Consider the following 23,760-nt stretch of genomic DNA (forward strand, 5'->3'; position numbering starts at 1 on the left):
TAAGTTCCTGGGCTCTATGAAACAGGGAGTTCGCCTTTGGGACAAAGATGGGATCTGACCTTGGGAGCACATAGACCGGAAAGACTAAACAGAGCTCCTTACACACAGAAAGGGCTCCCAGCTTGGACACCCTGCATACTGAGGTTACAGCAACTGAAAACACAACTTTGTAAAATAAAAACCTCCAGGTGACCAACCTGAACGGTTCGAAAGGAGCCTTTGTTAAGGCTGGGAGCAACACATTAAGGTCCCAGGTGGGGAATCAGTGGACTGCAGGGGGATGGAGATGAACAGCATCCTTCATAAAACTTTAAACAAGGAAATGAAAAGTAAGGCTATAAATAGCCCCTGTGTGCAGAACTGATGCTATGGCAGCAACCTCTTGCTTTGGGACGTAGCCCCCTTTTGAGGCCAGACTGTAGGAAAGCCAATATATTAGCCACAGAGGCTTTCAAGGGAGAAGGGACTGAGAGTTACACCACTGAACAAAAAACATCCAAGTGGCCTGATAAATACTTTTGGGAGATGGCCTGCGAGATGTTAGCATAGTATCCCAATATCATAGAAATTGAATGAATGAATGAATGAATGAATCAATCAATCAATCAATGAGCCCTCTTCAACCTCCAGGCAAACAGATTCATCCATCCTGGGTCTGGGCAGAAGACTGGCCCCTGACTGAGAAGATGAGGGTCTGTTCCCAAACTCATGGGAGGTTCCACCGAAATCTTCAGCGGGTCTGAAAACCAGGGACAGCGAGGCCGGGGGAGGGGGGGCTATTAGAATGATGTTTGCATGTAGGGCATGAACCCGGTGGACAGTGTGTGGGATGATGGCCATCAGGGGGAAAGGCATAAACTAGCCCCCTTGGCCAAGCCCCCATGAGGGCTTCTTTGTCCTCCACACCCTGGGAGTGGTACTGGGACATGAAGCGTGGAAGTTTCTTGTTTATTGGAGAGGCGAACAGATACATGACTGGTGTTCCAAACCTCTCCACAATGTGGCTGAAGGCCTGAGCCTTCAGAGACCACTCTGCCCGGTCCACCTGTGCTCGAATGTGCCAGTTGGCCACCATATTTAGCTCCCCCTTCAGATGTTCCGCAGTTTATGCTATGAGTGCTTTCTTCCCTTGACCAAGTCCCTTGCGCCCAGGAGAGCTGGCAATGCCCCACCCCCACCCCATTAGGCTGGCATCCATCATAACTTGAACTCAAACTACCGGGAGAAAATACACCCCCTTGAGGATGTCTGGGGACATCCACCAGGGCAGGGACGATACCACCTCCCTGCTGATAGCCAGGCTGAGGCAGGATCTCTGAGTTATTTTGTCCTGCCAGGAAAGCAATGCCCATTGAAAGGGGCGAGAGTGAAACCGTTCCTAGGGGTTCAGCCCCATGGTAGATGCCTCGATCGCTTGTAATTGACTGAGAGAGAAAACCCTGGCCCTTGGATGACATTGCAGATCCAGGTAAGTCCTGGCTATTTTTTTGTCGGCGTGCTGGGGGCAGAGAGACCTCCCCTTTCGTGGTGTCGATAAGGGCCCCAAGGTGCAGAATGCTGGCTTGGGGAAATAGGGAATTCTTTTGAAAATTTTCCACAAACCCATGCCACTGGAGGCAATGGACCGTCGCCTGAACATCCCTGGGGCTCTTCTGAACAGACAGAGATCTGATGAGGATGTCATCTAAGTAAAGGTGAAGGTGGACCCCCTCAGTCCTCAAGTGCACCACTGGTGCCACCATGAGCTTGGTGAACACCCTCGGCGCAGTCGAGAGACTGAAAGGGAGAGCCTAGTACTGGAAATGAAAACAGCTATTAGCAATTTGGAGGTACCTGCAGTCCTGAGGGTGGATTGGGACATGAAGGTAGGCCTCGTTCAGGTAGACTGAAATGAAGAGGACATGGGAGTCTGGAATTGAGATGTGGTTGCTTTGACAGGTCTGCGGTCCTCCTTAAAGGAGGAGGAAGGCATAGTCTTATTTTTGTCCTTAGTCGCCACAAGGACAGGCTCCAATATTTCCCCAAACAACTTTTCCCCCTCGAAGGCCAAATTGGCCAAGTTAATACAAGATTTTTGATCCACCCACCAGTTCTTGAGCCATAACAACCTCCGTGCTGAAATATCAGATGCAAGGGCTGAAGTGGATAGTTGAGCAGCATCCAGCGATGAATCAGCCATGAAGGCCAAAGTCTTGCTAAGCTTATTAAGCCCTTGCTGGAACTTGGCAGATTCCGGAGGAACCAGAGGTAGAAAGTCCCTGACCCAGAACACAGAAGCTCGGGCAAATATACAGTTTGACATAGATGTGTGTATGGAGAGGGCATTCACCTCCTGCGATATGTGGGGGGCAGTGTCACATTTTCTGTCCTCCTGATTTTTAAGGGTTTTCCCCATCCTTGGGCAGGACAGCACCAGAAACCAGGGTAGTGACTTCTGCATCCACGATAGGTACTTTAAACTTGTCCATCACCATTTTAGGCACGGTACAACAACTCCTGATAGAAGGGGTGGGGCTCCTTCCCTCAACGGGCTTGTTCCATTCAGCCTGAATGGTATTCAAAAACAATTGTGGACATGGAACTACTACCTCCTGTGCCTGCCCTGTGAGGAGAACCTCTGGATCCCCTCAGCCTGATCAGGGACTGAAGGGATGGTGCCCTCCAATTTTAAAATCTTTTTTTCCATTATGTAGCAAAACTGAAAAATCCTGCAGAGTAAACAGCCTGTGGGATACAGACTAAGCCAACTCTGTCTCATCCTCAGAGAGCTCCCCCTCTTCCTTGTTAGACACAGAGGCATCTGTGTCTGGTTCTTCAACTGATGTTTCAGGCCGACCCAGGTTATCCGGGACCACAGGGGTAATGGGCCCATGGAGTGACAAACTAGGTGGATGGCACACAGGTTGTGCGTTGCTGGCATGCGGAGAGGGAGAATCATGGCCTAATCCACTAGAAGAATGCCTGGACTGATGTTGACTTTTTGTTCTTGCTCTTAAAGTGCCTCCTAGGGGCGTTGTGCCCAGGCACAGGCCCTGTTGGAGGCAAGGAGCCGTCAGCGCCATTGGTGGGAACTTTTGGCAGGAGCCATTTGCCCAGCTCCTCTGTCACAAGGCACCTGAAAACAGCTTGCAGGCGCTCTGGAACCTTTTCCTTCTCTTCCCTCGCATCAGCAGCTGTGCCCACACCAGACCGACTGTGAGAATCCACCTCCCCCAAACACTCCCCAGAAGGCACCGGCCTTTGATCCCCGGGGTCTTCTGATGCAGGTGGGGGAAATGGCTGTGTCTTCTTTTGATTGCCCTTGTTTCTGAGCAGGTGGGAGGCATCACCATCCTTGGATATACTCCTCTGAACTGAGGGAGAATGACTGGCGCGCTCTGTCTGGCTTATCTAGGAAGGGGATCCTTTTTTGGTTTAGTGAAGTTTTGATGAGAAGTTCAAAGGCTAGTAAGGTTTTTCTGGGTAAAAAGTGCTGGCAACGTTTATTTATTTATTGTTCAATTTTCATGCCGCCTTTCATAATGCAACTCAGAGCAGTTTACAAAAGATAAAATACAATAAAATTCCATAAAAGTTACGTGTAAAACCAGTTAAACATTAAAAAACATACAATACCCGCCCCCCAAATGCCAATTTAAAGAGATAAACAGAAGCAAGAAAGCTGAGAAACCTGGTAGCCTCTAAGGGGTAAAAGCCTGAACAAATAAAAAGGCCTTTAGTTGTTTTTTAAAAATAGTCACAGATGTCAAGGAGTGGACATTCACTAGGAGAGCATTCCAGAGCTTGAAGGCTACAACAGAGAAGGTCCTGTCCCGCATGTATGACAATTTTACTTCCCCAGAAGGAACAGGTATGCAGTCTAGGGATACTTCTGGATCCAAGCCTCTCTCTGGTGTCCCAGGTTGAAGCAGTGGCTAAAAGTGCCTTCTATCAGCTTCGGCTGATATACCAGCTGTGTCCGTTTCTTGAGATGAACAACCTCAAAATGGGTACATCTGCTGGTAACCTCCAGACTGGATTACTGCAATGTGCTCTATATGTGAGGCTCCCCTTGTATGTAGTCCAGAAACTACAGTTGGTCCAGAATGCAGCAGCCAGGTTGGTCTCTGGGTCATCTCAGATAAACCATATTACTCCTGTATTGAAGGAGCTACACTGGCTGCCAATATATTTCTGGGCAAAATACAAGTGTTGGTTATTTATTTATTTTCATTTTATTGTTCAATTTATATACCACCTTTCATTAAAACAATCCCAAGGTGGTTTACACAAACTATATAGGTTATAACCTAAAAGGCTCTAAACGGCTTGGGCCCTGGGTATTTAAGAGAACGTCGTCTTCATCATGAACCCCACTGCCGATTGAGATCATCAGGAGAGATCCCTCTGCAGCTGCCTAGGTGGCCAGATTTGGCTTTTAAAAAGCCAAATTCTGGCTTACGGCCCATTTGACCCACGAATATACCCCTTAGGTTCTGGCAACTCTTGCCACCAGCTCCTCTGGTGGCTGCTTGGGGACGGGACTTCTCTGCTGCTGCTGCTGCTCCGAGGCTTTGGAATGCACTCCCTACTGAAATAAGCGCCTCCCCATCTCTGACAGCTTTTTAAAAGTCACCGAGGCTTTTAATTAATATTGTTTTAATGCTGTTTCAAAATATTACTAGCTGACCCCGCACAGAGCATCTGTGCGGCCGTGCACTGAGCCTGTGGCATCCCCCACTACACACCTCTCGCTCATGCTCGCCCGCCCCCTACACACCTCTCGCTCATGCTCGCCCGCCCCCTACACACCTCTCCCCCATGCTCGCCCGCCCCCTACACACCTCTCCCCACAGCCCTCTCTCTCTCTCTCTCTCTCTCTCTCTGTCCTCCCTCCCTCTCTCTCTCTCTCTCTCTCTCTCTCTCTCCTGTGATTCTCTCTCTCTCCTCAGTCTTTCTGTCTCTGTCTCACAGTCCTTGCTTCCCCCACTGCTGCCAGGGCCTGTCAACTGCCCCTGCCACTTCACAGCACATCGCAGCCAATCATCAGCCGCCCGCAGCCCCCAGAGCCAACTGTCCGGCCCCCAAAGCCGCCCCCAGCCTCCGGGCGCCCTGCCACTTCACGGCACCCCTGAGCCAGCTGTCAAACTGCTTTCCAGCCGCCCATCAAACTCCCTGCTGCTCTGGAACTCTCTCCCCCTCTGTCAGCCAATCACCTCCTTTCTGCCACGCCCCCACACATGGCCTGTCTTGGAGAATTAATAATATAGAAGATTTAACATTTTAAAATTGTAATTTTTTTGCATTTTTTGTTTTAATGAATGTTTTACTTTTTCTGTTTTTATTTTGTTGTAAACCGCCCAGAGACATAAGTTTTGGGCAATATAAAATATGTTAAATAAATAAATAAATATAATAAAATTTAAAGGGGTGCAATCCACAGTAATTCAGAAATTAATTTAAAACAAAAAACAAAATCAAAAAAACAGTGTCCGGAGAACCAGGAGACACTTAAAACCATTCCTAGCTCCACAGGAGTCTTAGCAGAAGTAAAGAGAGGATTGCTGCAGAAGTTGAGTAAACCAGAAATGCACATCAGAATTAAAAATAAATAAAAATGGAAAGACTTGGTGGGGAGAGTCAGAGGTACAGTGAGACAGACAACCAACTGGCAATGTTCCTTACCTCTCAGTATGGATGGAAAACAGCACCATGAAATATAAAAGAAACCCATGAGAACTGCTCTGCGTGGAAGTTTTGTTTCTCCTCTCCATTCAGTTCAACTTGGAAAGCCACAAACAGACATAATACTGGAAATACCCAGTGTTGATTTACTTCTGAGTCAGTCCAACAACTTTAGTTAGAAGCTCTATCCTTATAACTTCTGCTTCTAATTGCTTCCTGTTTAGGGTGTATGTGGGCTTATTGATTAATTGTCCCTTAATTAGGCATTTCCTGTTCAGGGCAAGGGTGAGTAAGGTAGCCGGTCCTCCATGATTAGCCAGAGGTCTCCAGGAACCAGCATCAATCCCCAGTTGACTGTTGAAAGCAAGCCTAGAGAGTTTAGTGGTTTGGTATTGTGAAAAATGTGGTAGTGGTGTTTGTGTGTGTTTCTAAATCTCACTTCAGTCAGAATTGGCAGCCCAGGCCTGGGGGATGTATTATACTGAGAGAGAGCTAAGACAGGTCTGTCTTTTCCAAGAAGGACTTGATTACAAAATCAAATCCTTCCCCTACATAGGGGATTCGCAGGTTTATACTACAGGAGGAGGCCTTCAATCAGGGGCATAGCTAGGGAAGAAGGGGCCCGTGTTCATCCCTCTCTCTGGCATCCTCCCCAGAATGAGGGAGATAATGAAGAAAATAGGGAGGGATGGAGCTGGAGGGCCCTCAGGAGCTGGGGGCCGTGTTCTTTGAGCCCTTTCACTCAATTATAGCTACGCCCCTGCCTTCAATCACTGACTTCTAAATTATTTTGTTTTTAAATTGTGAAATAGCACTATTTCATAAGACATAGAAAATAAGTTAACAAGAGGAAATGAGTGATTAAAGCCCCTCCCCAAGTACTGTAGGGAACAGAATTAAGAAGTCATTCATCACCATTGTTGTGGCTGGCTGGGCTGGACAAGAAGTAATTAAATGCAGAAACTGCAAAGAGAAGTCTCTAAGTAAAGTTAAAGTAACCCTGAAAAGTCTCAGCAATGCTTTGCCATTCCATGCTGGATGGGATGATTCTGCATTTGTGAATTGGGGAGGGAATTGCCACAAATCAGGTCTGAGAAATGATGGAAAGACAACGCAGAAAGAAAAAAAACCCACCCTAAAATACAAGAGACTGTCAGCATCATTGTCCGAATTATCCAAAACATGTGGAGTAAATGAAGGATGGCAATTCCAGACTAAATGGTTAGTGTGAAAGCAATCCAGGACAGAAGGTGAGGCCATTACAAGTGTGTGACCTCACGTCCAAGTGTCTCCAGGTGTGATTGGGCGCCACCATATTGATCAGCTGCAGGACTCTGCGGTGGCGTGAATGTCATGGGCAGATCAGTGTTTTGCTTTTAACATGCTTAATAGCATTTTATTTTTAACATGTGTCTGATGGCTTTACATTGTTTTACGAATGAGTGTTTGTGTGCATGAGCAAAGTGCCAAAGGCAAAGGCTGAAAAACAGGTCAAGAGCCTGGTGCATGTGACCCTAGGATGAGCCTCTGCCCCATGATTGCTTAGAAAGGCATAGATATAATGTTCAACACAACCTCTATCTCATAAACAAGTGCAGAAGGGCCCAGAAACCAGTGTGAGCTGAGTTTGTGGTTGAATCTGTCTGCAGAGAGTGGAAACAGGAAGATATGAGAGACAGCCTGAACACAGTATAAGAACAGAGATGTTACAAGTATGCTTTTGGAGAACACCAACAAAGAACAGAACATCCAGGTGATACATGCATGTACCAGAACTCTGACCTGGTCATCAGGACTAACTTAGAATTTGACCAATTCTATTTGTGTGCTTGCGTGAGTATAAGAATGGGGATTGCTAAAATAAGAGAGCCATTATTTTTTGCTTACAATAACATAAGTAACTGGTTTACATAACACGTTAGTGTTGCTTATTAATTAGTGGCAATGAAACAAGGTCATCCTCTCTCTTTCATATGCTTAAGTCAGTCCCTTGTGAGTCTGAAAGTTCTTAAATAAAAGTAATGTCAGTTCATGATCCCAACGTGGGCTGCTCAACCAATGTGCTCAGGACCATTTGTGTTTCCCTCACCAGTGCAGCAGGAGGAAGCTGGGTCCACTATAACTGCACCAGAAACTGATTGTGGAGAACACACAGTTGCTTCTGAATCCTCACAATCGGACAGCTGCACTGAACTTGCTGGCTGTCAAGGTTGTGTCTAGGTAGGGGACTGGGGTTATCCAGAACAGAGACGCAAACCACCTGAGGGACTTCACTTGTGAATGGACACCCTCCTGGTGGTTCATCATTGCCTTACTAATAGCTCTTGGTCTGGTATCGACATTTTTGAGAGGAGGGATAACTGTTAGATTTGTTTGAAGTGTTTAATGAATCTGCAGTTAGGTTTCACTCTGCACTGAAGTATGTCGACTCTGCCAAGCTGTTGTATCTGCTCATGGGCGTAGCGTCTATTGGACAATCAGGGACAAATGTCCCTGGGCCCAGGGGATCAGCAAACTGCCCCACCACCCCTGCCCTGCCCTGCCACCACTTATCTTGGCCTCCAGGGGGTGGGGAGTGAGCTGAGTGGGGCAGGCCACCCCCCATCGCAGCAGGCGCTGTGGCTGTCAGGCCTCTCCGGATGGCCTGCACACCTCTCCGGCCATGCGGCGTCCCTAGTCGAACTGCTCAGGCATGCAGTTCAGCTGGAGAGGACTGACAACCACAACCACAGCGCCAGCCACCGCCACAGAGGCTAAGATAAGAAGCGGCAGTGGGGCAGCAGCAGGAGCGGCGGCGGCCAACAGGAGGTAGGAGCAGCAATGGGGAAATGCTGTTTGCCCCGCCCCTTGCACCTGAGGTCAGACATAGGGGCGGGGCTTGGGGCACAGGGGCGTGCATGTCCAATTTTGTCTTTCTGCCAAGATTTTGTCCCCTGGCCCCCAGGGGTCTCGCTACACCCCTGCATCTGCTATTTTTACTTGGTGTGGTTGTTGCTCAATAAAATATGCTTTGTTAAGAGCTCTGTGTCTACCTGGAGTTATTCTGTGTGACTGCTATACAGGATCTGACATCTAGCAGCTCTGTTTTTTAGAAATTAAGTTCTAAGTTTGTTACTCGGGGAATGAGGCTCTTAGATGAAAGATAAGAATTGTTTCCCCATCCAAAAGTCTTGTAATCTTTAAATTAAATATAAGTTAAATCTATAGCCTGAAAAAAATCTATTTGGAAGGACCTTCTGCTAGAGTGGGGGTGGGGGGATACGGGGCGGGGGGGACAGGCTAGGTTTTTAAACACTTTATCTTTGCCAACAGATGGCAGCTTGGTTTCCTTATGGAGGAGTTACCTGCTGCAATTACAATACTTTCACTTTAGACATGTACACATACTCACAAAATACCAATTCAACCCTTTCTTAGTCTTATGGGTGTTTTTCACACAGGGCTTCTAGCTTGCATCTCCTCTGGAATGGAGGCTATATATTCACATATCGGCCAGATTTACCCTGAAGCCCCTTCAAGCTATCGGGCAGCTTTTCAGTGTGTCTTAGAGTGTAGCCCGATTTATATCCAGGGTTAAAACATCCATTTTTTTGTGCCACTTTTTTGGGCAACTTTGAACTCGCGGTAAAGCCTGCTGTGTGGAAAAACGCCCTAGTCAGCTGTATTTAAGCTCACTTCACCATTCCAGAAGAGTCAGGATCTGGGCCATGCAGTTCCCTTGTCAAACATGTATGGGGGAAACAGTCAGTCAAAGGGATGTTTCTGTGGCCTACTGGTATATTCTGTCTACTCCACTTGCCTCTGAACTTATCACATCTTCTTGTATACTGTTAGGTGAGCAAGTGTGCACATCTTTCTGGTAATTCTAGATAATGTTCTGGTAAACAAGTCCCAATGGCCACTTGGCCATCTGGTTACTGCTACACAAGTTGTATAATCCACACATGAATATTTGGGTGGGTCATCAGAGGTTTGCCGGCACATCAGGAAGGGCTGGGTTATTTTATAAACCAGTTTATTTTATTTTATCCATTATTTTGGTTTCTTCCAAAATAATGGATGAGTGATATTTACTTCATAGGAATAAAATATTGGGTTGACCAGATATTGAAGTCAATTACAGTTGCTGATATACAAGGAGTTGATGAAGTGCACTGAAAAGAACAGGAAAACCTTGGTGGGGAAAAGCAGGGAACATTGCAAAGGAGCTGCTTAAAAATCCAGATTAACTCTGGAAGCCAGCCCATTCACTTCGAATCCTGCCATTCCAGATGCATGAGGGGCTGACTGGTGACTTAATGGTAAATACAGGGTACTCTGCACATGCTTTGATGCATGCTTCCGTGCTTCTTTGCCAGAAGTGTACATGTACAAAAAACACAATTGTGGACACTCACCAGACAAGCACATGTGTTTATTTCTGTTATATCTATAATGAATTGGCAGGCAAGCATACATTTAAACACCAAACTACTTTATTTACATTCCAGCCAGAACCAAGAAAGGAAGTACACAAACAGGTTATACTGTACCAACCCCCTTTACATATTCCCATGCCCTTCCTGTCTTCTACTCCCCATTTCCTGCCCATATTTATTACATTTCCCAGCAGACATAATTCCACTTCACTTAAAACACCATTCTTTCATACAAGAATGTGGAAGCAATTGTCCATACAATTTCAAACATTAACAAGCTCCCAATCAAAGGGAATAATCTTTCTTGCTTTCTCGTATACTCCAGTGCAACCCATTTGCTGACAGTTCACAAGTTAACTTGCTGATACTCAACATATGTTGGGACATTTTTATCACATTCTTGTATGAAATAATCATTCTTGCACCCATTGTGAGCTTTCACTATATTTTGTTTGTAGGTATAGCTTTCTTTTTGCTCCGTACTTCAGAGACCGGGTGATCCCCAGTTCAGGTAAGGAGAGGGGGTGGTATATGTGAGGTGTGCTTCTGGTCAAGGTGCTACCTTACAAGATGCTGCGAGTCTCCTGCTAACTGAGCATAGAGGCACCTTTTAAAAGTGATTCTCTTCATTGTGCAGGAGGAGAGCAACTGGCCCTATCCATCCCCAGCACTGCATCCCTCCAGTGGCTGTTGTTGATGTCTATCTTGCGTTTCTTTTTTAGATTGTGAACCTTTGGGGACAGGGAGCTGTTTTGTTTGTTTATTTATAGCTATGTGAACCACTTTGGGAACTTTTGTTGAAAAGCAGTGTATAAATATTTGTTGTATTCGTCGTATTAATTTGTTTTAAACACCTCCACCGCTGACACCCCAGAACCACTCCGCTCCAGAAGTCCAGGTCCATTTACAATGTCTTCCCTGATGTCTCCAAAGTGTTTCATAGAACAAGGCATGAAGGCAACGGTGCAAGAAGAGGTGCATTTGCTTCTGCAGATCTAGCTATGTCTGCCAGGATCCAGGAAAGGGTAGCTGGAATTGACTGGTCCTCTTCAAATTCTAAAGATGTTCTGACTTCAGTGGGTGTGTTTGTGGTAAATAAGTGCACGCAGGCGGCTTCTCCTAGAGCTTGGATCCAGCCACTGTGACCTCAGCAAGCTGCATCAAAGGTGCTGACAAGCCTGGACTCCATCCAGCATGTGATCCGTTCCATATGTGACCAAGAGGGAGAGAGGAGGAGGGAGGGAGGGACGGATGGACTGACGGAGAGAGTGGCCTCCATGCACAGTCCAAGGAAAACTAGTCCCTCCCTGTGAAAGCATAACACTTTGAGTGATGAGGGTGGGGAGTCTTCTTGCTGGGTGGTTTCTGTCCCATAAATTACACACACGTGGGAGAGATGGGAGGTGGGAGAGAGAGAGAGAGAAAACAAATGCTTGGCTGAAGCAGCAGTCAAGGGACCTGGGCAAGGTCTGATTCTGCCTGGTTCTCTCTTTGAGTTTGTCCAAAAAAAAATCTTGGTATGACTCAACCTCATCCTAAATGACTACCCTTGTTTCTAGCTCAGAGAGGCCATAACCAGGAGAGTAACAAGGCAGGCTGGTGGCTAAGAGCCAATGTGTGGTTCAGCAAGAGATAAAACTGTGCCCACATCTATGGACCTTGGGTTCAAATCTTGCCTCTGCAGGCGTTTGTGTGTGTGTGAGTGTGTGTGCAGCCATGGAGCAAGTGACTCTCTTGGTCCTCTGCTCCTCCTCTATTAAATGGGGCATGTGGCTTTTTGAGATGGCAAACGCAACCAAGCCTTTACTGTGAAGCGTTTTGCAAGTTTAAAATCATGAAGTACAACAGGCATCTGGTGTGGGGTGGGAAGATGACTAAACATGGTGTTAGGGACTGTGGTCATGGCATTGTTCGTGTATTTATTTTGATTCTTAGCCCACCCTGTTCCCAAAGGCTTAGAGCCAGTAGCAACATCTGAAACTAGTAAGCAAAACAATGAACTTTTGAAACAAATTGAGAAATTTGCCAGTGAGAGCCTCTCCCTGTCCCACCCCCTAACTTGCTCCTCCCCTAGCCACTAAGTGCTTGCCCCGATAAATCGGACTTTAAATTGCTTCTAGTCCTGCAGGCACTTACTTGAATTGGGATCATCCTCATCAACTTGGCCCAGTTAGCATCATCCCTGCTACCTGGGCAAATCTTATATTTAGCTGGGGGGAGAGCAGCTGTCCCTATTCATCCCAACATAGCGTTTCTTCCTCCAACGGCTGTCGCTGATGTCTTCCTCATGTTTCTTTCTAAATGGTGAGTCCCTGCAGGACAGGGAACCATCTTCTTGGTTATGAAGACCATTTTGTGAGCTTTTTCGGTTGAAAAGCAGTTCTGTACTTACATATTGTTCTCTATCTAGTGGCATAGCTAGGGGAGAGGGGGCCCATGTTCACCCCTCTCCCAAGCAGCCTCTCAGAGTGAGGGAGATAATGAAGAAAATAGGGAGGGGTGGAGCTGGGAGGCCCTCAGGAGCTGAGGGGCCGGGTTCTTTGAACCCATCTGCTCAATTATAGCGTTAAAGGTAAAGTGTGCCGTCAAGTCAGTTTTGACTCCTGGCACCCACAGAGCCCTGTGGTTGTCTTTGGTAGAATACAGGAGGGGTTTACCATTGCCTCCTCCCACGCAGTATGAGATGATGCCTTCCAGCATCTTCCTATATCACTGCTGTGCCCAGTGTACCAGCAGGGATTTGAACCGGCAATCTTCTGCTTGTTAGTCAGCCATTTCCCCCGCTGCGCCACTTAAAGTGACTTCAATTCTAGCTATACCCCTGTCTTTATCATTAGAATTCTATTGCCGTATAGATGCATGGAAGCCAAGGCTGAGAGTGGGTGATATCCAAGCCCAGAACTCAGACCTGGAACGTGCTTCTGGTGTTGGCATTTAGCCTTCTTCCTTGTGATGTTGCTTGGAGTGGAGGATGTCTTTGAGCATGTACAGAGCTGAGTTCTCTTCACCATGAAGTTTTTCACACCCGGCTTTTAGCTCGCATCTCCTCTGGAATAGAAGTGTGAGTTCACATATTGGCTAAATTTACCCCAAAGTCCCTGCGAGCTGTCGGGGAGCACATCACACACGATTTGGGTTTTTAATTGGGCATTAGAGTGTAGCCCAATGTCTATCCAGGGTTAAAAAATCCACTCTTTGCGTAGATTTTGGGGGGCAACTTTGAACTCGCAGTAAAGCCTTGCAGACATCCTGTGGCAAAGCCTGCTGTCTGGGAAAGCTCCATGGAGTTACATTAGTAACTCCACAGATATGGGGAGCGAGGGCAAGTGAGAGGATGTGGATTTCAGGCAAGCTTGATGCTTAGCACCTCCTCTTCTCCTTTTAGAAATTAACCACTGTGGAAGGCCAAACAGGCTCAAGGGTTTGAATGTAGCTCATCATCAAAGGACTAATTAACAGCTGTGCATTATGCACTTCATCAAAAAGCCAGACTGAAACCATTTTAACTCCTCCTTCTGTCTTGCAGCACTGGGACCTACAAGTCCATACGTAGATACAAACCAAGTGCACTAAGACTGAACAATAGCCTTATCATCATTGTGCCAGATTCTCTGTATGATGATGCCATGCAGAGCATATGGCACAGTTCTGATAAGGCTACCATTCAGCGTTCGGCCAGGTTCAACCTCTGGTATCCAGTTCAAGGATGCCCTATCCACTCCCAGCACAGTACCTCCAGTGACTGTTGCTGGTGTTTGTCTTATGTTTCTTTTTAGATTGTGAGCCCTTTGGGGACAAGGATCCATCTTATTTATTTGTTGTTTCTTTGTGTAAACTGCCCTGATCCATTTTTGGAAGGGCGGTATAGAAAGCGGATGAATGAATGAATGAATGAATGAATGAATGAATATGTAGCTGATGCTGGGAAAGACCCCTGCCTGAGAGATCCTGGAAAGCCACTTTCCGTTGAAATAGATAGTATATAGGGAGATGGACCAATGGTCCAACTCAATGAACTCTACCAATATTTCAAAGTAGAATATTAGTGGAGCTCATTGAGTTGGACCATTGGCCTATCTCCCCTAATACTATCGATTTCAACGGAAAGTGGCTTTCCAGGATCTCTCAGGCAGAGGTCTTTCTCAATTTTTATATGACATTTGTTCCCAGAACCATTTAACTCTCATCCAAATGTGAGTCAGATGAGCTGTGCAGGGGTCAGAGGCCAATTGGCTAAGTGGCCTCAGGCCCGTGCCTGGCGCATGACTAGTTTTGCATGTGGGGACCAGTGTGTTTCCACAGGCCTGGCATTCCCTCTCCCCTGTCTACCCACATGAGCCATCTCTTGGATTTCACAACCAGGCAGATGGAACTGAACTGCGAAGGGAATCGCCAAGCAAAGGCACACCGGGCCTTGTAAAGTGGACATGCTGTGAACAGTGCTGTGCTGCTGCCAGGCAGGCCGACCCGAGGCGGCTGCCGTGGGGTTGCAGAGGTCCCAGTGCCTCTGAATGGGTGTGGGAGCAAGGGAGGAGACTTGGGCGTCACTGAAGTGGAGCCCCCGGGAGTAGGGCTTGCTCCTAAATCTCATTTTTCACATGTCTGCTGCACTCTCACTACCAGCCCTGTCAGAGGAAAGGAGGCGCTTCCTGTTATTCTGATTCAAATCTCAAGCCGGACAGGAGGGAACAGACAGCTGTTCAGGATGGCAGAGTGTACAAAGATGGACAGCCAACGTCTGCCCTTGCAGCTGCTTCTGCTGGTCCTTACAGGTAAGTATTCCTTCGAGGTCAGTGTGGTGGGGAACAGGCAGATTTGGGGAGGTGTTTGCTAGACAGCTTGGAGGGTCTTTGGTTGTGGAGAATGAAGGTGTCCTCACCCTGGACAGGTTGTCTGTAGCAGGCAGAGTTGGTGACCCTTAGGAATCCCTGCCAGATAGTGACTCTCCATTCTTTTTCTTCCCCTGTTTCTTATTATTGTGATTAAACTGAATGCTTAGAGTGTGTCCCTGCTCTAACACTTCCCTTGGGTCTCCACCTCCCCCCACACCCCGCTCCTCACATCTCTGTTCTTTCTTTTAGCTTACATTATCTGAAAATTGGTTTTATTTTTCTGTGTTCTCCACTGTCTGTGCATTGAGATCCCAGTAGAGTTAGTCAAGATAATGTTGTGTGCTATAAATCAAGATGACCCCCTTTGTCCCCCACTCCAGTTTTGCTGGTGCTCCTCTGTCCCACCAAGAACAACTTCCCCAGCCAAGCTTTCTTTTGCAAGTGGTGAAAGAAAGTCAAACTCAGTACAGTTTCTGACCCTAAAGACTTGGACAGCATTGACCAGACTTCTGCAATTCTGATACTGTCTAGGGAAGGAGCCACTCTCTCTGGGTTATTAAGTGCCTGGGCAACTTTGTGCTACACTTTCACAGCTGAGGCTTGTAGTGACTTCTGAAGACTTCTGACTCCTGGGGGGGGGTCAACCTTTTTCCACAGGGAGGGCTCCTACCTCTGTGAGAGTATGCACTGAGGCTTTTCCAATAAGCATTTTAACTGCCTGCTCCAAGCTAGTTCATAGCAGCATCAGGTGAGCAAGCAATATTCCTTGAATCATAAACTCTTTATAAATAAATAATAATAATAAAATAAACTCTTTGTTACTAGGCAGGACCATCTGCCTATGCCCACAATCCCTCTCGGAGACGTTCATGTAATCCAGACCACAATGTGCCAAAAGCAAGTGCAGGTGCGTTGCTGAAGGATGCTTACTGAGAGTATATGGTGTGTATATATAAGTGATCCAAGCCATATGCTGCAGAGAAAGGCAATTGTGCTCCCAGGCGAAAAGGACTTACATGAGCAACTATCTTCCTAACTTCAAATATGGCAATCAGGCATACCCTGCTGCAAGTAGAAACCACTCATTAAGCCTTTTCCAGTAAAATTTAATTGGGTACATCTCTGCGCCACAAAACATCCTGTCCCTGGCTGTGGTAGTTCTTCAAGCCCCAGAGGAAATATCTGTGGGAGGAACCCTTCCTGCCCCAACCAACTGTTGAAGGGGCTAAGTATCGGAGATCCATCCAACACTGTTCTTTTAAAAGAAAAGGAGCTGCAGGGAGGGAACCTGGCACTTTAAAGATTGGGGAGAGGCTTAACTATTTCCTTGCCTGCTGGTACCCCACTCCAAATTGCCCCTCTACGCCACTTCTCACCCTGCGCCCTGAAACTTCAAGCTCATCTTTGTGAGGGGAAGCTCTCTCTGCAGGGGCGTAGCTAGGGGAGAGGGGACCTGTGTTCATCCCTCTTTCTGGTGGCCCCCCAGAGTGAGGGAGATAATGAAGAAAATACGGGGGGATGGAGCTGGAGGGCCCTCAGGAGCTGGGGGCCCGTGTTCTTTGAACCCTTTCGCTCAATTATAGCTACGCCCCTGTCTCTCTGTCTTGAACCCAAAGAGGATTCTGTGCTCTCACAATGGTTCAAACTCTCTGCTCTGCCTCTAATAATTAAACTCCTTTCTTCAGATAATTCTTGCCTTCCTTCTGTTCTTCCTGACCTACAGTGGCTCCTGGGCTTGATGCTCATCCTGGGACCACAGTGACTCCCCGTGACGCTAACGTCTCTTCAGAAGCAACCGTAAATGCAACGGTTCTGAACCAGACAGTGGAGACACTAGAAAACACAGAGAAAATCGTCCTTACCATTGGTGAGTTCAAAGAAGGCAGCAGAGCCAGGCGGTTGCTGCTGCTGGGGATGCTGGTAGCTCTGGATCTGAACAGAGTGCATCTCTCTCCCCACCCTGGCAAGGCTAATGCTAATGCTGCGTATCATGGCACTGCCATCATAATGAGAACTGAGGCATTGCCATTTCAGGGGGGGCCATTCACTCATCTAGTATTCTGTGGTTTTTATCGTTGTGTTGTAAACCACCCAGAGACCTGCCTTTTGAGCGGTGTAAAAATATGCTAAATAAATAAATAATAAATACTACAAGGCAAAGGGCAGGGAGAGCGAACAGTCACTTACTTAAAAGGAAACCCATTGAACTGAATCATAATTCATTTACTTCTGTGCAATCCCACAGCCCTCACTGGAGGAGCCCTCATCTCCCCTCTGCCTCTTCCCTCCTATTCATTCATTAATTCATTTCTCTGGAGGCATGCCACCACCATCCTCCCTCCTCAGGAGAAGTCCTGGCAGCAGGGAAGCCGCGAGGGCAACGGTGGAGAGGAGAAAGGTGCCCCACCACCGCCTCCAGGCTCCCCAGCCCTAGCGAGGCTCTGCCTGGGGCACCAACTGAGGAGGAGTGGCAGAGGCTGCTGTTGCTATGGCCGCCCCCAGCAGCCCCAGAGGGGGAGTTGAGGGGCTGCTGGCCACCACCACCATGGAAGAGAGCGCCCACCTGGGTCCACCAGTTCCTCTCGCCCCCCCCCTTCCAGGCTCACCACAGGATTCCCTTTCGCTCCCCCATTTTTGTTTTGTTTTTAAATCACATCGCGCACACTCCACAACTCCATTGGCCCAAATGGAGCAGGAGAAGGGGCAGATAAATGCATTTCAGTGCAGGGGCAGAACTATAATAGGGCAAGGGGAGACAGTTGTCTGTGGACCTACTGCCTTGGCCCCCCCCCAGAGGCAAGTCACATGAATGACTCCCCCAGCCATGCACCTGCCCGGGCACCAGAACAGCATGTCTTTCTCTAGTACCTTTAAATGACTTGCATTGTCCACAATTTACAAAACCTTAAAAAAAATAATTTAGGATGATGTTCTATTATGGTTTTAGTTTTTTTTATTACACACACACACACTTTACTGTGCTTTTTGTTACCACTATTCAGACTCATTTAAGGTTTCTTTATTTCATGAGCTGAGCTTCAGTGGGGTGGGGGGCAGCATTTTAAAATCTTGTCTCTGGGCCCACTCCAACCTTGCTACGCCCCTGTATCAATGAGAATATGGACACTCCTGCCTGGAAAATACATTTCAGGGGACGGAAAATATGAATGGCCACTAGCTTACAACAAAGAATTAAACGACCCTTTACTCTTGTTTTGAACCCATTGCACTATTCTGTCACAGTTTGCAACACATTAACCGTTGCAAATCCCGTAGTCTGGAAAATGCCATGGGGAAGGTTAGTGCTGGCACATGCCCTGCCAGTGGTAAACTCTGGATGCTGCCTAGTCTGTAAGCATGAGAGACCAGAGCCCTTCCTGCTGCTTCCAGTGCTGGGAAAGCAGAGTGTGTATGAGAGAGACCTCCATTTTTTACATTTCCTTCTTTTAGACCGGTGATACTGAGAAAGAATGGGCATATGTAGAGGTGCCCTGCACTCTCATTTGCAATTTTCCTGAAGGTTCAGAGTCAGGACTTTCAATGATAACTTCCTCACAAGTTTAACTATCTATAGAAACATCGCAGATGAACTAGTTCCTTCTTCCCTACACAGAATTTGATTATAAAAAACAAACAAAAAACTTAAAGATTATTGTTCCAGTTTGGTATCCAAAACTAGCACGTAGTTCACCTCTCAGGGTGAGAGTACTGTGGCCTTCCTTTCAACAATCCACAGGCAATCAATTATAGTTGACGGTGCTCCCTTGAAAATTAATGTCAGCGTGCTTTTTGGACCATGAGTCTTTCACAGTACTAATGGTTATTTTAACATGTTTAAAGCAATTTTAACAAATTATATTACTGTAATACAGAACAATCCATCTTTGCAAATGTTATGGAGAGAGAAAGTATTAAAAATGGCCCTTCCCTTCTAGCAATGCATGGCAGCTTTTGATTTAGTTATCTCAGGAAAAGGAGTCTTCCTCCTTCAAGATCCTCAAAAAGTACTTTCACTGAGGAGTGGCAGCTTCTATACTTATTTACATTTATTTGATGAATTGGCTAAAAGGCAGACAATTAATCCAAGGTTTCCCAAATACTGGGTGGTTCCACAATAGCCCTTTCTCTGCATTGTCACTTTTTGTTTATTCCATGTGATGTCCACACTGATGTCAATTTTATATTTTCGGCTTCCAGTGTTCTCTGCATTCCCCTCCAGTATATTTTTTTAGGTTTCTGATTTGTAGCAATTTGTTGGTAATAAAACAGTTGCAGATCCAGTCTGTTCGATGGGGTCAGCCAAAGTACTATGAAGAATTTAACCGTGGCACCTCAACTAGGTATAGTTATTTAATAAAATCTGTAGTTTTCCCAGGCACCACTGTTTCTGTTCTAAGTTATAATAGAGGGGATAAATTTACCACTTCCCACTGTCTGTTACCAAGTCTGATAATTTTGTCAAGTGTCCATTGTCTGGTTCCCATATTTTTGGGCTGGCTCCTGGATCCAAAGGCAATTTGTCAAGACTTGCCATAGAGTGGGAGCCCCACAAAGGTGGCCTGCTCATGCATCACCATCAGCTGAGATTCAGAAAGCAGTAGGACATGCAAGAGGGCCTCCCTAAAAAATTCTCGCAGGCAGGCAGATTCATGTGGAAGGAGATGATCCTTCAGGTAACTTGGACCCAGGTCCCCAAGTTTCTGTTCCCATGAGCAGGGGGAGTCTTTAATAACTTTTTCCCTCTCCTTAAAAAAAATTTTTTTTTTAATTAAGTAGCAAATAGCATGTTTTGCTATTTAAAAAAAAGAGAAGATGACAATAGCAAGAGTAGTAATGCTGCAGCCAGGAATGTACAGTCCCGCCGTATCTTCCTTTTAGTTATTTGCGACTTGCACTTTGGGAAACCCTGAATCTTGGCCATGATTATTATATGGGAGCACTAGTCAAAAAGTAACACATACATCTAAACACCAGATAAATATGACCTACAGGATTGTCTATTCACTGCCACTCTGCAGGAACACAAACTTAGGTTGTGTTCCCATGACCACAGTGAATGTGATTAAAGAGGTAACCACAATTGTGAAGCCCTGTGCACTCCAATGGAGCACGACATGAGAACTTAGAAATTCCAGGCAATCCCTATCAAACCACTGTGGTTAGACCACATTTAACTGGGATAGATAACTACACCCTGATCCTAGTTATCTTTCCTGATTAAATGTGGGTTAACTGCAGTAGGTTGATCAGGACTGCCCGAAAATTTTGAGTTCTCATGTCATGCTCTGCAGGAGTGCACAGGAATTGGCCATCATGGTTAACTCTTTAACTGTGGTCATGAGAATGCAGCCTTAATTGATTAAACAAATAATTACATGGTTGTCAATTTTCTTAAAGACAGATCGAAAGCTGAGACAGAGATGTGGACAGAGGCGTAACTATAGGGGGGGCAGGGGGGGCACGTGCCCCGGGCGCCATCTTTTCTGGTCACATGGGGGGGCGCCGCCATGACCAATTTTTTTAAATTTTTTTTAAAATTTTTGTTAATACAAATGTTTCCTGCTCAGTGCAGCAGCGCTGCAGCAGTCAAGGGAGCACGTCAGTGCCCCCTTCCCCACGAGCAGTCCCTTCCGCACTGCCTGCGCGCGCCCCCCCATTGCTTTGCTGGTGCCTGGCGGCCAGTCAGTGGCCTGGCTTGGCGGCGGCGGCGGGTGCGTGTGAGGAAAAACCTAAGTATAATGTAGTATGTTGGGGGGGCAGTGGGGGGGCGCCATTTCAGTGCTTGCCCCGGGCGCCATTTTCCCTAGTTACGCCTCTGGATGTGGAGATGCACGATATAGCCCTCTTTGCTTAGGCCCAAGACATGCAATACTGGTCATATTTGGACTCCCATTCCTTTGCTTTCTCTTTTAGCTTTCCTCCTTTCCACCACAGGCTTTAAGCATTAGATGCCTCCCCCCCTCCCCCCTGCCTGCCACTGTTGTCTAGCTATGCATACCCAAGGGGCATTACACCTTACCTTCTGTTTTCTTTCCTCTCCAGATCAAAACTATAGTAAGTCGGCAGAAAAATGCTGGAATTCATTTGTTTACCAGATGGCCAATATCAGCGAAGCCAACTGGTGTGAATGGAGGGCTATCCAAAGGTACTGTCGGGTTAACATTATAGGACATAGGGATGCAGATGAGTGACATCACATTAGGCTAAAAGTTGGATGATTTAAGCTAAAGTTGAATGATTTTTTTTTTTTTGTAGGAATGAAAAATGTGATATTTGAAATTTCTGAATTTTGACATTCAGATTTTAAATTTTCAAAATTTAAATTTGATTTTAAATTCCTGAGACATAGTAATATATCTAAGGAAATAATGATTAATAATTTGTCAGAAATCAATACATTACACCCTGTTTGCCTAAAAACTTCTAAACAAAAGTGTCTCTATTTGAGTATGTTATTTTTCTTTTCATTGGGAGAGTATAGGTTCAAATTTTTGCAAGCCAAATTAATTTAGGCCAATTTGTTGGTTTCTCCCATATGATTGATGTCTAATTAACGTGTGGGATTTATTTCATGTTTTTCCTGAGTCAGCAGATTTCAAATTCATTTCCAGAGGACCCTACCTGAGTTATTTCTAGAGGACCCTACTTTAGAAGCTTATTAGGGGGTCCTCAATAGGAAGATCAGTGATGACAGACAAACTTCATTGAAAGATAGTCTGCTCTCTGCTTCCAAGCTTCCAGTGTGCAGATGCAAAGGAATTTGGGATGTGTTCTAGTGTGCATTCTTAATGCAGGGCTAGGTTTTGCCACACACATGCATAGCACTGGTCTATTCATGTGAATGGAGTGCGTACCCTAGAGAACATGCTTAGAATCTGCTACCATGTGGATGTGTTTTGTGGCAACAAAGGGTGGTGAGAAAAGTATTTACTAAAGTCTGTAAAAACAATGGACAGTCTATAGGGCAAAGTTACCTCTGAGGGCTAAGAACCAACTTTTCCTGCAGGAATGGCTTCCCCCTAATGCTCCTACTTCTGTCTTTCTCCTTCCGTCTCCTCATCGATCAACCAACACCACAGGCCTTATGGTGGACTGCGACTCTGTCTGGAACACTGGGCAGATAAGATGAAATATAGCTACCCCAATGCCTTCGCTGAGAACTACACTGTCTCCAGCCATCACATTTACTTCCACAACTGCATCGAGTTCTTGGATCCCCCTGAAAGTATTTTATTGCCCCTCATCATAACCCCCATCTGTCTCATCCCTTTCTTGGTCACCCTTGTTGTGCTGAAGAGCAAAGATGGCAAGATGCAGTCGTGAGTCCTGGCTTTTGTTTACCCATGTTGTAGGACTTGCATCGCTAAGTTGCAAAAATATTACAGTCACCATCTCTGGAGGGGGCTGGACCTCTCTAACTCACAACACACAGAGGCCACAACCTGGGATGAGTCACTATGCTGGAGGTTTGTCTTTGAATGCTAACTGGCACCAACCTGAACCTCTCTCATGGTTCAGGCACCAACCTGAACCTCTCTCACAGAAGCAAATGCAAGCACATTTACCATATGTAGTTTGGAAACTTCAATTACTGCAAAAATGTGGCAGCTAGATTGGTCTCTGGGGTATCCCAGAGAGGACACATTATGCCTGTTCTCAAAGTGTTGCACTGGTTGCCGATATGTTTCTGGGCAAAGTACAAAGTGCTGGTTATTACCTTTAAAGCCTTGAATGGCTTAGGTCCGGGTTACCTGAAGGAACACTTTTCTCTGCAAGATCTCATCAGGTGGGGTCCATCTTTGGGTGCCGCTGGTTCATCTGGTGGCGACCTGGGATAAGGCCTTCTCTGTTGTCACCCCTAGGTTGTGGGATGCACTCTCTGTGGATATAAGAGGATTATCTTCCTTGGAGGCCTTCAGTAGAGCCTTAAAGACCCACCTTTTTAGCCTGGCTTTTAGTGGTATCTAGTTTTAATGTTATCTAGTTTTAATTGTAATTTTAATCTGCTTTTAATTGGTTTTTAATTTTAATTGTTATGTTTTTTTTTTAATGTAAACCACCCTGAGCCACTTTTGGAAGGGCAGTATATAAATCAAATCAAATCAATAAATCTATGCAACAGATTTAACCCAGTTTGAAAATGACTTAATGTCTGAGCTCATAAAGCAATTGTGGGAACTGTAGCAGCTGAAGATTCTTAGTGAGAATGCCTGAGGCTCTTTACAGGTTGGTGTCCCGCGTTTTGTGGGGAATAGGCATGACAGTTAAAGATGATGGGGTAGACATTAGTACACCCAGTGTATATGAACCCTCATCCTCAGTGGCGCTCTTACCCCTGTATTTCAGGGCCAAAGTCTAAGGCCTCCGCACCCCCTGAGGGCCCCCAAATTTGGACTGTCTTTGCATCGCTGGTGTGGTGGTGTGGTCGCTGCTGGCCCACACTGCACCAGGCGGCCGAGTGTGATTATGACCTGTGCCTGGTGCTTTAGAGACAGAGGGGGGAGTGGGGAAAGAAATATGTGGGATGGGAATATGTTAGTGTTGTGTGTAGAAATGTTTCTGCTGATGCATATTTACATAAATATACTCCACGTGTTAAAAAATACTTTGTGTGGTGTGTAGGGGGATGATGCTTAACTTGCAGTGGGGTGGGGTGGGGGGCTCCAGTGGAGGGGGGCCTCCAAAGGCCTTTAGGTCCAAGCTCCAGAATTACCTAAGTGCACCTCTGCTCATCCTCCTTTAAGCATCAGAGCACTTGTGTAAACACTTCACTCTCTCCAGTTTGGTCTCTCCCTTCCACCCAAACAGGGGCATAACTATAATAGGGCAAGGGGAGACAGTTGTCT

At 46.3% G+C, this 23,760-nt stretch overlaps 1 protein-coding gene across 1 annotated transcript; it reads left to right on the forward strand.

Annotated features, from left to right (window-relative positions):
- The first annotated feature begins 12,217 nt into the window (after positions 1-12,217).
- Positions 12,218-23,042, forward strand: RAMP2 (receptor activity modifying protein 2). The gene is made up of 5 exons (XM_053266335.1): positions 12,218-12,386; positions 14,706-14,854; positions 16,638-16,781; positions 20,957-21,059; positions 21,994-23,042. The coding sequence occupies exons 1-5, from the start codon at positions 12,370-12,372 to the stop codon at positions 22,235-22,237; spliced, it is 657 nt and encodes a 218-aa protein (XP_053122310.1). The 5' UTR covers positions 12,218-12,369; the 3' UTR covers positions 22,238-23,042.
- Positions 23,043-23,760: the final 718 nt, after the last annotated feature.

Source organism: Hemicordylus capensis, chromosome 6 (assembly GCF_027244095.1).
Source record: "Hemicordylus capensis ecotype Gifberg chromosome 6, rHemCap1.1.pri, whole genome shotgun sequence".
Taxonomy (NCBI): Eukaryota; Metazoa; Chordata; class Lepidosauria; order Squamata; family Cordylidae; genus Hemicordylus; species Hemicordylus capensis.

What these genes read in the sequence shown, in the direction of transcription:
- RAMP2 (XM_053266335.1), top strand. An exon ending in GCTTCTGCTGGTCCTTACAG is followed by an intron (nt 14,855 to 16,637) that starts GTAAGTATTCCT and finishes CCTGACCTACAG; the next exon opens with TGGCTCCTGGGCTTGATGCT. An exon ending in GAAAATCGTCCTTACCATTG is followed by an intron (nt 16,782 to 20,956) that starts GTGAGTTCAAAG and finishes TTTCCTCTCCAG; the next exon opens with ATCAAAACTATAGTAAGTCG.